The following is a 12,821-nucleotide window of genomic DNA, read 5'->3' on the forward strand; positions in this document are numbered from 1 at the left end:
CCTCCGCGCGCCAGGCCCCGCCCCCGCGGTTCCGCCTCCGGCGCGAGGTCACGGCGATGGCGGCGGCGCGAGCGCGGCGGGCGGGAGGTGAGCGGGGACCGGGACACAGGGACGGGAACACAGGGACAGGGACAGTCCCTGCCTCTGGGAGGGAGAGCTAGGGGGAAGGAAGGAGCTCTGCCTGCTGCTGGGAGGTGGGGAAGGAAGGAGCTCTGATTGCTGCTGGAAGGGAGGAATGGATGGAGGGACGGACGGACGGGGCTGTTGCTGCTGCTGAGGGGGAAGGAAGGGAGGAATGAAGGAAAGAAAGAAAGGAAAATGCTCTGTCGGCTGCTGGGATGGAGGGAAGGAAGGAGAGGAAGGAGCTCTGCCTGCTGCAGCTGGGAAGGAAGGAAAGAATGAAGAAAAGAAAGAAGATGCTTTGCTAGCTGCTGGAGGAAAAGAGGGATGGAAAGGAAGGATGGAAGAGCTGTGCTCTGCCTGCTGCTGGGAGGAAAGGAGGCTGCCATAGTCTGGGTCCCCTCCTGCCTCCTGGCCCCTCGGTGTCCCTGCCCTACACCTGCAGGATGGGCCCTGGAGCCCTTCCCAGAGGTGGAAGGGATCCGGGTCTTTCCAGCATCAGCCTCGGAGCATCCTGAAAGGCAGGGAGCGATAACAGAAAGGAGAATGAGTTTTACACAGTTCTTTCCACCTTGGCGTGAACCCTTCATAAATCCAATGGATAGCAGGGAACGGAGGCTTTATCGATCTCCTTCCCGGGCTGGGAAGGGGCTGCTCAGGGAGGTGGTGGAGTTCCCATCCCTGGAGGTGTCCCAGGAATGCCTGGATGTGGCACTCAGTGCTCCGGGCTGTGTGACAAGGTGGTGACCAGTCACGGGTTGGACTCGATGGTCTGGGAGGACTTTTCCAGCCTGAATGATTCTGGAATTCTGCAGAAGCCCAGCAGCTGCTGCCTGTGTTTAATTCTCTTTCTCTCCCTTTCAGCCTCGCTGCTTTCAGCTGCGGTGCGGCACCGGAGTTCCCAGAGCTCATCCCCACAGCCAGGGTAATGTCACACACCCGTCACTTTGCCTCTTCCCCCCGGAATGCTGGCCTGCTTCCAGGCTGGGAAGGCAGCTGCCTTTCCTCTGGGAAGGAGACTTGGCTGCCCCTTGGTCACTCCTCAGAGTTTTTGGCTCTGCCTGCCTTCAGTCACCTTTCCCAGAAGGATGCTTCCCCTCATTTTTTTTTGTTTTTTTGGTCCCATCTCTGGAAATGCTCAAGGCCTGGTTGAACAGGGCTTGGAACAACCTGGTCTGGTGGAAATTGTCCCTGCTTTGGGTTGTGACTGGATGAGCTTTAACATCCCTTCCAAGGCAAACCATTCAGGAACATCCTGTGACACCTCCTCCAGTGGCAGCACCTTCAGGCTTTTGCTTTTTCCAGCCCTTTGGGCCCTCTTGCTGTGCCTTTGTTTCATTCCCTGTGCTGGAATCTCCTGCAGGACTGAGGAGCTGCTGCTGCCTGTGACCAGGAGGGGACACTGCAGGAGCAGAGAGTTCCTGCCAGGGCGGATGGCAGGATGTACTGTTCCCTCTTCCTGCTCATCCTCAAGGATCACAGATCCTTGGATCTCTGCCTGGGCACCCAGAATCCTCACTAAACCCCGTGAGGCCTCGGTGCCTGTGGTGGTGTACTCACAGGTGCTTGCAGTTCCTCTTGAATGAAAGCCCTTTGGGATGTTTGGCTCGGGGTTACAGAGTAAATCAAGCATTGCAAAGGATTTTGAGTTAATCAAGAGTAAATCAAGCATTGCGAGGGATTTTGAGTCCGTTTTGCTTTTTTCCACTACGTCTCGTGTTTATTCCTGGATATTTTATGCATTTGGTGCATCCTGTGTTGCTTAGGCAAAGTGTGGATTTCTGCATGCAGGAAAACCTGAACTGCCCACTGCTGAGGGGGATGGTATTTGCTTTTTCTTTTGGGATGGTGTTTACAAAATCTAAATTTTCAGATTTCGGAAATCATGACCTTTCATGTTCATCCCATGGAGTTTTCCAAAGCAAAACTCCTTCCTCTTTATATCTGAGATTGCTTTTGTGCTATTGTAGATTCTTGCCTAATTGTTAACTGTACTCTGATGCCTTTTGGTGGGGTGTTTGTGAGTTAGATCCAGCTCTACTCCATCTCCTTTTTCCTTCTTTCTTCTCCCTGTTTTCCATCTCTTGGCAGTGTCTGTTTGCTGCAGTGAATTTTACCTTGTCCTTCACAGACTTGTTGCCAAAACTTCCCTGACCTCGCCCCCATGGCCTGAGGTGAAACTTCCAGACCCAGTGGAAGAAGCCAAGTATCATGCAGGTAAAGGTCTCAGATCTGGTCTTCCAGCACTGCCTCAAGGCCTGATTGAGCATAAATGTCTTCAGCTGGAAGTTTGTGTTCTTCACTTCTTTTTTTATAATTTTAATTTCTCATGTGTTTCAGTGTCGCTGGAATTGTGCTCCAGCTGCTCTCCAGGTTTGGGAGATTTGGGTACAATGTGATTTCCCCTTAGTTTAGGGAAGCTTGTCACGCTCCCAGAGGAATCTTGCCTGATGTGATGTGTGGCACGAAACACTGTATTAAAAAAATTAAAGCATGAGAGAAGCATTTTGGGCAGGAGAAACAAGTTCTTTTCCATTCACTGGCTAAGTGAAAGCCAGCAGGAGCAGTTGGATGGTGGGCACACGGAGAGCTGGTGTATTTTGGTGCATGAAACAGAACATCCAGCCAGCAGGAGCAGTTGGATGGTGGGCACAGGACAGACCTGCAGAGGTGGGACACAGCGTGACAGAACATTGGGGGTCATGTCCCTGTCCCCTCAGCTTGTCAGGACTGCTGGGTGAGGGCAAACAGCCTCAAGCTGTGCCAGGAAAGAGGCAAGTTGGACATCAGGAGGAATTTCTTCCTGGAAAGGGCTGTCAGGCACTGGGAGGGGCTGCCCAGGAAAGTTTGGAGTCCCCATCCATGGGGGTGTCCAGGGAATGACCAGACATGGCACTCAGTGCTCTGGGCTGGGTGACAAGGTTGGGGAGAAGAGCTGAGCCCACCTTCCTACAGGTGTCCCCCATCACGTGGCTGGAGTGTGTCCCTGACTGAGGGGTGTGCTTGGGAGAGAGCCTCCACACTCCTGCTGGCCTGTTCTGATCCTGCTTTTCCTCTGCTCTGTGATAAAATTCACGTATCAATAATCCCTCAGGTGACAGATGGGTGCCTGTCCCTGCGTCTGGAATAACCCAGCAGTGAACCACAAACTGCTCCCTGCCAGCCCTGTGGGGAGCAGGGTCCCATCCTCAGGGATTGGTGCCATCCTGCTCCCATGGCATTGCCTCCTGCTGAGCATTGCATCCTGATCTGCTGGCTGTGCTTATCCAAAGGGAACAGCAGCAGGAGCTTTTCACTCCTGCCTCCCGCTGGCCGTGGAAACAGCCCCGGATATTTTAGGATGGGTCTCTCCACATGGTGCTCAGATCCAAGCCAGCAAGCACTTGATGTTTCCTGGCACTGGAGGTGTTGGAGGAGTTATCAGCAACTCTTCATCCTGGTGGGAATTGCAGCAGCTCCTGCCCTGCAAATAATTTGTGTTCCTACCTGTATCTTTAAGTTTAAATCCTAGGGCTTGAAGCTTGGACCTTTTCCGAGCATTCCTGTAAGGATTGGGTTGGGTTTGCCTGGCTGCTGGATTCCTGTCTGTCCCAAAGGGATGTTCTGTTTGCATTCCAAGAAAACCAAAAATGATTCAGCCACTTTTTAATGTGTTTTTCTGAGCAGCTCGGGAGGGTGGGAAGCTGCTGCTTGGCTGTGGGATGGTCTCAGGGAGCAACACCTTTTGGTGTTCCCATAAAAAACTGGGGTTGGATTCACTGCCCAGGAAGCTGATCACAGGGAATGGAGTTTGTCCATGTGCAGGACCTGGTCTGTGGGATCTGTCCTGCTCCTGGCACCACTCTGCATGCACGTGTGGGAAGAGGTTTTTCTGGGAAAGGGTGAGGGACAGGTCTGTCTTGTCCTTGCTGCAGGTACAAGTTCTGGGGCCAGGCTTTGCCACGTGCTGGAAGCCTCTTCCCTGGTACTCTGCCAAGCTCTTCCCGATGTTCCTGTGTGCCTTAGGCACCTCTCAGAGCCCTGGGCTGTCTGCATATGACTTGGAAATGGAGGGAATTTCCTCCAAACACAGGGTGCATGGACAAGAGCTCTTTTCTGGAATGCTTTATATCCAAGTACAGTGTATTTTGGGATGCCTGAGGAATGGGCTGAAAGTCAGCAGTGTAGAGAAGCTGCACAGTGTATACAAGATGTTTACTTATGTGTGGCTTTGCCAGCACCTAAAATACAAATAAATCATTAATTTTAAGAAAGGGAGGCTCGCGCATCTGGGAAGCAACACTGCTGTTGATCCTTGCTTAAAGATTCCCAGGAGATAAGTGTGCTGGGGGGAGAGCAGGGTGGCTGGGTGGGTTTTCCCAGCCCTTGCCAGCTCTCTGGCTGTGCTGCCCTGATCCTGGCCTGCTGTTTGCCAGCAGAAGTGGTGCGGAAGGTGAACGGGCTGATCTCGGCGGGGCAGTACGGGCGCCTCTTCGCCGTCGTCCACTTCGCCAGCAAGCAGTGGAAAATCACCAGTGAGGACCTCATCATGATGGACAATGTCCTGGAGGCCGAGTGTGGAGACCGAATCCGCATGGAAAAGGTGAAAAAAACGGGGCAGATTCCCTGAAAACCTTCCTGGAGGCAAAACCCATCACTGGTTTTAACACCACGTCCCAAAGTGCTCCTGGGGGTCTCCCACCTTCACTCCAGCCCTTTGTTTTGTTCCAGTTGCCTTAGTTTTGTTCCAGTTTCAGATATTATTGTGATTTCTGTTCAACAGGGCTGGAGTGAGTCTTGCCAGACTCTGTGGGGAGACAGATTTTTGTTGTCCTAACTCCTTCCAAAAAAAGAAAATGACAGTTGTTGTTTCCAGAGCCGGCAGTGAAAGCCTGTGTTTGCCTTGAGACTCCAGCACCCTGGATCACAGAGTCATTTAGGCTGGAAAAGACCTCTAAGATCATCGAGTCCAGCCTCTTAAATCCTTGCAGGTCTCCCAGAGGGATTGTAAACTCCTCAGGGCTCTGCAAGATCCTTATCGTGCTGGGCCGGGTGGAGGCAGAGGGATGGGGCACGGAGGGGAGAATTGCCAAGATCCAGTTAATATCTTTGTCCTCAGCCTTGGACAACCAGCAGGGACTTGCAGAGGCTCATTAATCCAGGCTGAAGGGAAATATTATGGAGTGGGATTCTGTTGGCTTCACCTTCATGTTGTTTGTTACAGCTAAGCAAGTGATTAGGGAGAGCTGTGGAGTTTTTGTGCTTGTCCATTGCTTTGAAGCAGCTTTTTAGGGATGTCCTCAGCTGTGTCCCACATCCCTGTGTGCAGCAGAGAGGAGGGATTTCTGTGGTGTAGCCAGCTCAGAATGCAAAGGTCTAGATGGGAGTGAAGGAGAAAATTTGCCTGAACACTAGAGCCCTTTAGGGGTTGTTTTTTTCTGTCTAGAACAAAAGCCAGGATTTCTCATGATCATTTCTGTGTGTTTTTTAAGTGCTGCCAGAGGATTTGTGAGGCAGTCCTGGGAGAAGTGGCTCCAGATGTGGCACTTGGGGGACCATGATTTAGGGAAGATTATGGTAGTGCTGGCTTTGAGGGCTGCACTCCATGACCTTGAAGGTTTCTTTCAAACTCGATGATTTCGGTGAAATGCAGCCTCTTCCTATTGTATCCTTTCTTATCCTGCCTGTTCCTTTAGATGTGGCTGAAATGCCCCAAAACAGCAGGGGCTGGTGAACCCCCAGATGTTCATTTCTTTATTCCCCATCTGGAGGTCTTACAGAGAGGATGAGGGGATTGTTTCTCCACTGGGATTTGTAGCAATTGCTGTAAAAATGCAGCGGTTCAGGAGCTGCCATTTGTCCAGATCCCACACGAGGCAGGTAATTCTTCTTCCCTGATTGCTTTTCATATTTTTTTATGGCTGCTGGTAAGCCAGGACAGAGAGGTTCAGTGTGTTCTGATCATGGAGGAAGATACTTCTGCAGCCTGTTTGAGTGGGATGAGCTCTCTGGAAGAGTAATGGCTCTGTCTGCAGCCTGTTAGCAGCTTTCCTCACTACCCCTCCAGTTAGTGTCAGGTTTGAAATGTGGGAAGGCCTGGTTTGAAGCAGTTTGACTCCTTTATGGCTGTAGAATTTGAAAGGTCTTGTTTGCATTTCTGCCAGGACAATGAGCAGTGATTTGTGGCTGATTTATTTCCCCCAGGTTTTGCTGGTTGGTGCTGATGACTTCACGCTCATTGGAAGGCCGCTGCTGGGGTAAGATGCTTCATAAAGGAGTTATATGACATTTTTGTACTTAATTGTGGCTTCAGGGCTCTGCAGTCCCTGAAACTGGGATTTATCAGAGCTGACTTTGATCCCAGCCTCCTGGTTTTTGAAAGAACCACCAGTAAAACAGCTCATCAGCCTCTGGTGGCTCTCCCCCACCCCAGTGCTGGGAGGGCAGCAGGTCTCAGTTCTGAGGGAGCTCGTGAGTATTCACCTCAGATGGATCTTTTCCTCCTTGCACAAACTAGCAGGACATGTTGCTCTTCAACATCTCTACCCTCTTATCCTGATTTTGGTGGTAGTCATCTTGAAATAAGACTTACTCCAGCAAGCCTTAACCCTAATTTCAGTGTTCCTGATTTTTCCCTTCCTCTTAATCACGTAATCCAGCAGTCACAGAACCTGGGAGAAGTTGATCCCTTGGCACTGCCTCCATCCCACTGCTGTAGGACTTGCTGTTCAGAGCCCCTGGTTCCTCAGCCTTTTCCTTCCCAGAAGGAAGGGGGGTGTGGGCCAGGTGTTACTGCTGGTGGTATTTAGGAGTTATTTGTGCAGTGATAACATGGCTCCAGTGGCACTGGTGGTACCTGCCTCAGGTCCATGTGTTGGACAGGATTTTGGGAGCTGCCAGTCCTTGTAGCAGCACTGCAAGTGGATCTGGAATAACAGATCATCAGGATTCTCTGAGTTGCTGCCAGGTATTGCCTATGGGGAATCTCATTTTTAGGACTAGAAAGGGGCTTTTAGTGTTGGGATGTGCCATGTCAGGCAGCTGAGGAGCAGCTTCCTTCCCCAGCTGATCCAGGGGCACCGGGGTGGTTGTTGGCAGCTCTTTGTGCTGGATTTGGCAGGAGACAGCCAGGAGCTCCAGGACAGGAAGAAAACCAGCTGCTGGCTCCTGCAGGTGCTTTGAATAAGCCAGAAATCCTTTTCCTTAGTCCCTTAAGTTGGGTTTTTAACTCTTTTCCCTTTGCCATTGACTTACTCCAGCAAGCCTTAACCCTAATTTCAGTGTTCCTGATTTTTCCCTTCCTCTTAATCACGTAATCCAGCAGTCACAGAACCTGGGAGAAGTTGATCCCTTGGCACTGCCTCCATCCCACTGCTGTAGGACTTGCTGTTCAGAGCCCCTGGTTCCTCAGCCTTTTCCTTCCCAGAAGGAAGGGGGGTGTGGGCCAGGTGTTACTGCTGGTGGTATTTAGGAGTTATTTGTGCAGTGATAACATGGCTCCAGTGGCACTGGTGGTACCTGCCTCAGGTCCATGTGTTGGACAGGATTTTGGGAGCTGCCAGTCCTTGTAGCAGCACTGCAAGTGGATCTGGAATAACAGATCATCAGGATTCTCTGAGTTGCTGCCAGGTATTGCCTATGGGGAATCTCATTTTTAGGACTAGAAAGGGGCTTTTAGTGTTGGGATGTGCCATGTCAGGCAGCTGAGGAGCAGCTTCCTTCCCCAGCTGATCCAGGGGCACCGGGGTGGTTGTTGGCAGCTCTTTGTGCTGGATTTGGCAGGAGACAGCCAGGAGCTCCAGGACAGGAAGAAAACCAGCTGCTGGCTCCTGCAGGTGCTTTGAGGCTGTGGGAGCTGTTGGCAGCTGCACATCTGGCCTGGCCCCCAGGGCCTTTGGCTGGAAGGGGATCAGTGGGAGGAAGAAGAGAGATGCCATGACCCTCTGAGCTGCAGGGAGCCACCCAAATCCCAGCTCTCCGATACAGGATGAGGAAAAGGAGAAGGGGGAAGGGGAAAGGGTGTCAGCAACGTGCACTGCAGTTCTCTCACACAATCCCCCAGCCCACAGACATTTTGGGGAGGAGAGGAGAGGCTGGATGAGAAGAGAGGCAGTTCTGTGTTCCTGTTGTTGTATAAATAAATACCCAGTGAGCACTCACAGCCTGAGACACTTCACCGGAGCCGCTTCCTGTGGGCTCCCAAACGTGTCCTGTTTGGGACAGCTGGACAGGCTTTTTTCCTGTTACCTCTTGGGATGACACTTCTTTAAATCCTAACACACCCCATCTGCATGCTGGAGGCTATTCTGGGAGCTTCTGGCTGGCTCCTGCTCTGGAATCTCTTGGGCTCCATGTTTGTCCAAGTCGCTGCCAGCCAGGCTGGCACAAGGGCTTGGAGCCTGCCTTAGGCACGAGTGCAGGGAAAGTTTGGCTTATTTCTAGACAAAACACAGCTGATGGGAATTTTCCCTCTAGGAAAGCTCGTTGTTTCTCCTGCTACCTGCCCCTTTTTGCAGTGGAAGTGCCAAAGGCTTTGGACCTGTGCTTGTCCCAGGCAGCTGGGCTGGGATTCAGTCCTGCGGGGAGTGAGCCTGGCAGCTGGAGTTGTGATCCAAGAGTAGCTACATCCTGTAGCTTGTCTGCATCTTTTTCTCTGCCTGCTAACAGCTCTTTTCAGCCCAGCTCAGAGCCATGAGGTTCCAGCCTGAGTTTTTCTCACCTCCTGCTAAAATCCAATCCGTGGAACGCTTTGCTGCTGAAGGCTGCAGGCCCAGCTGTGTCAGGCTCTGGGAAATGTGTGACCCCCTTCTTATTTTTATGGACATTCCAGTCATACCTAAAACGTTTGATAGAGATTTTTATTTTTTTTCCTTGGGCTCTGTTTTGCTGAGAACTTGTCCTGCCCACAAGCTCTTCCCCAGCAAATTGGTTTCTGTTGTGCTTCAGCCTCCTGCCAGCAGTTCCTAGAGCTGAGTCCCAAAGAGAACCCATCAGGGCTTTGAATCCAGGAAGTTCAGTCCCAGATTAGTGGTAAACCACGGCTGGAGTGCAGTTTGCTTTCTGGTTTCTCCTCCCTCAGGGTTGCAGGTCTTGTGTGTGGTTTAGTGATGCTGGAGTAAATCCTGCAGCTGGGATGTCGGGGTCACACAGTGGTTTCTTAAAATCTGTATTATTTTATATATATTTTCTTCTGGACTGGTCACTAACTGCAGATAAATCAGTTTCCTCCGGGATCCAATCTCTGATTTAATCACACCCCCAGGGTGGATTTTAAGAGATGGTGGCTGTCTGAAGCCTTTGGCCTCCCAGTGACCTTGCTGGAACAATTTCAGCTGGATGGGCTTCCCCCTCTGCCCCCCTCAAGTGCAGACAGAGCCGTTTGTCAGCAAAATGGTCTTTAAATGTCTTCCTGTGGCAAAGTTAACGAGCTTTTAATGGAATTCTGCAGTGCTGTGCATGGAAGAGCAGCTCCTCCTCCTTCCCTGTGGCTGCTGACTAAAAACCCCCTTATCCAAAGCTCCTGTCTGGATCCTGCCTGGGGGTTCTCACCTTCTTAGACCCTTGAAGCATATCAAGGTTGAGTACAGTTGTTTTAGCTTGAAAACTTAGTAATTTAATGTAATTTTCCCCAAAACTGTGTTCCCAGAGCAGCAGCAGCTTATGGCAAGCCTTGCTAAACGCTGGCTACAGTGGAAAATTGCTTATGGTTCATTAAAACAATTAATTTAAAAATTATTGGGAAAGTTATAGTGTTTCCAACAAGGTAAGATTTTCTTCCAGCTGTCTGTGATGCTTTAGAGGGGGAGGAAGGATTTCTTGGTGACCAGGAGCAGGGATGGGCTCATCCTGTGCCAAAACCAAAGCAGGGCACATGAGATCACCTGGAGGTGCCATGGGAATTTATCTTGCCTCAGTCTTACAAGTTCCTGCAGGTCCCTGTGTCTGCTGCCTGCTCTGGTGGAATGATCTCATCCCTCTCATGCCAGGGAAGCTGTGACCTGTCACACCTGAGCCAGCTGCAGCACCTGGAGGCTTTGGGCTGTGCCTGGGCAGGTGGCCCTCCTCCCACAGAGGATCTGGAATTCCCAGGATTGTCATCCCTTTGTCTCTTCTCTCAGAAATCTGCTGCCCAAGAGTAGCACTTAAAAATTTGATCTGCAGCCTTAAAAAAGCTTAGGTTGATGTGAAAATACAATACACAGATATTAAACCAAAAAATCATGAACTTATATTTCTGTTGTTGTGAGAATATACCTGAAGTAAGTGAGAAACTGTACTGATAAGATAGTGAAGAGTTTCTAATATAAGGGTGTAGTTGTTTAAAGTTATAACAAAAACATATCTGTGCCTGTGAGTTAGAAACCCATTGGATAAAAGTATCTGCAGTGCAGCAGAAGTAAGTAAAGGTGATAAGTTAGGAAAGTAAAATAAACCCTGTGGCAACTGTCTGTTGAGTTAGGGAGTTAATATATTGCCTTGTAACAAAGAAATTTGTGACTGCTCTTGACCTATGGCCAAATATTTACTCCTCTGAAATCTCACAGCCGCTGAGATTGGTGTTGATCTGAGCAATAAATCATTCTTAGCTTGAAAACAGCCCCTTCATTTGTAGCAGTGACGGTGATAGGATGTGAGTAACTAAAACCTGGTGCTTCTAACCCTCCTTTGAAGGAAGGACCTGGTGCGTGTGGAGGCCACGGTGATTGAGAAGACAGAGTCATGGCCCAAGGTCAACATGCGCTTCTGGAGGAGGCACAACTACCAGAGGAAGAAAAGTAAGGGGCAAAGGACACGTTTCCTTCCCTGCTGGACGTGGGAGGGGAGGTATCCCAGCACCAGGACCTGAGGAAGGGGCTTGTTCTCCGTGTCCCCAGAGCCCCTCAGGGCCAGCCCCTCTCCCAGGTGCACCCACAGCCTTGAACATTGGGTGTGTCATCACAGCTCCCAGCAAGCCAAACAGGGTCCTGCCCAGGTTTTGGTTGCCAAATGACTCTTTCTTCTCTGAGAGAGGGAAGAATTATGGCTATTTTTACATGGGATGGATGGGAAAGCCTTGACCAGGCTGCCCTGTGGGACCTGCTGTCCTTGGCATCCCCATGGAATGCCACTGTCAGTAGCCCTGGAATGAGGTATGCTGTTACCTGATCCTTTTTTTCCCCCCTTTTCCTTCTTTTTCAGTCATTGCAAACCCCCAGACTGTCCTTCGGATCAACACCATTGAAATCTACCCCTGCTTGTCCTGACTGGGGAGGTGTTCCTGGGAATCATTGCTGCTCCAGGCAATTGTGGAAATAAAACTGCCTTGACACTGGGAAGTTCTGGACTTGTTGCTGTGGTGGGAAATGGAAATCTCTATGTGCTTTCTTTTTAAAATAATGAAATATTTTTTAAACTGTTGCTTCAGCCTTGCTGGTGTTTATTTGCCAGGAGTTTTAAACTAGCCAGGATCCATTGCTGGTTGTCCAGCCTTTTCATGCCTGATGGATTTTTTTGCCTTCACACTACTTGAATTTTAGGAATCCTGGCCATGTAATTCCTGGCATTGTGTGGGTCCAGGGAATATCCTGGGGTAGAGCGTGGCCCTCAGCGTGTGGGACTGAAGAGAGCAGTGAAACCAGGTGACTGCAGGGTCTCAGATCTACTCCCAGGTCGTGCCAAGGGGTGAAAATCCTTCTTAAGCATTAACACTGGGAAGTGGAGCTGAAAAATTCCCCTCCTCAAGGTGAGCAGCAATAAATTGTGTGTGTGTGTGTGTAACACCATCAAAATGAGACACTGGTGGCTCAGCTGAGTATATTCCTAGACATGGAATACACTCAAGGGATTTTGTGCCTATTTCAGAGTTGAGTTTTGGCCTGCTGAGTGTATTCCATGTCTAGGTCCTGGTCTTTTCCCTCTTCTGTGGCTGCACGTTGAGCACTGTCCTTTCCTGAGCAGCACATACAAGGCCAGGTGGATCCAGCTGAGGTCTGCTGCCGTTTCTGGGCTGGATATCCACCAGGAGGAGAGTTTGCTGAAGTTTCCTGGAGATTTTTGTACTGTGGGGTTCCTAATAGTCACCATGGGAAGGGATAACAGGCCCTGCTTACCCTGCACTTCCCTAGGGAGTAGCTTGCTTCACATTGGGAATAAAACCACATTTGGCTGTCCCTTGCACTCCCACCACGGCTCCTCCTGGGACAAAGGTTGCCAGAGCCCTGTGCTGAGGGAAATGGGAGTTTTGTTCCATCTGGAGCTGGCCCTGGCTGTCCAGTCTCACAATTCCTTTGGGAGATCACTTCAGGCACCACTGTGGTGGCTGTGGCTGCTGGAAAAGGATCCAGGTGTCCCAGGGTTGAGCTGGTTCTTCAGCCCTCAACTCAGCCCTCCCCATTTCAGATCCTCTGGCACAAATAGCCCTTGGGAATGCTGCTCTTTCCCTGCTGCTGAGGTTAAACACAGTTTTCAGCAGCTGATGGAATGTGAAGGCAGGGACAGCCTGGATCTTCGCATCCTCATTCCCAACTTTTTCCAAACTGAAAGGGTGGGGAGGCCCCTCCAAAAACCATCTCCCACCTCCTCCCCTTCTCCCACAGGTGATTGCAGTCCCGTGCTGGGACCAGCAGATCCCAGCAGCAGGCAGAGTGTGCCGTGGGCTGGCACAGGGACCACAGCCTCCGGATGCAGGCTGTTCCCGGTCCACAGCGGAAGCGGCGTTGCCAGCCGAAGGAATTGGACTGGAA

The 12,821-nt window shown here is 50.7% G+C and overlaps 1 protein-coding gene across 1 annotated transcript; it reads left to right on the forward strand.

Annotated features, from left to right (window-relative positions):
* Nucleotides 1–17: 17 nt before the first annotated feature.
* On the forward strand, nt 18–11,496 carry MRPL21 (mitochondrial ribosomal protein L21). Its single transcript, XM_039706670.1, has 7 exons — nt 18–87; nt 985–1,045; nt 2,252–2,337; nt 4,539–4,702; nt 6,304–6,356; nt 10,771–10,874; nt 11,278–11,496. Exons 1-7 carry the CDS (start codon nt 57–59, stop codon nt 11,340–11,342), a joined length of 564 nt encoding a protein of 187 aa, XP_039562604.1. The 5' UTR covers nt 18–56; the 3' UTR covers nt 11,343–11,496.
* Nucleotides 11,497–12,821: the final 1,325 nt, after the last annotated feature.

The sequence above is a fragment of the Passer montanus genome, unplaced genomic scaffold, assembly GCF_014805655.1.
Source record: "Passer montanus isolate IOZ18808 unplaced genomic scaffold, ASM1480565v1 scaffold195, whole genome shotgun sequence".
NCBI lineage: Eukaryota > Metazoa > Chordata > Aves > Passeriformes > Passeridae > Passer > Passer montanus.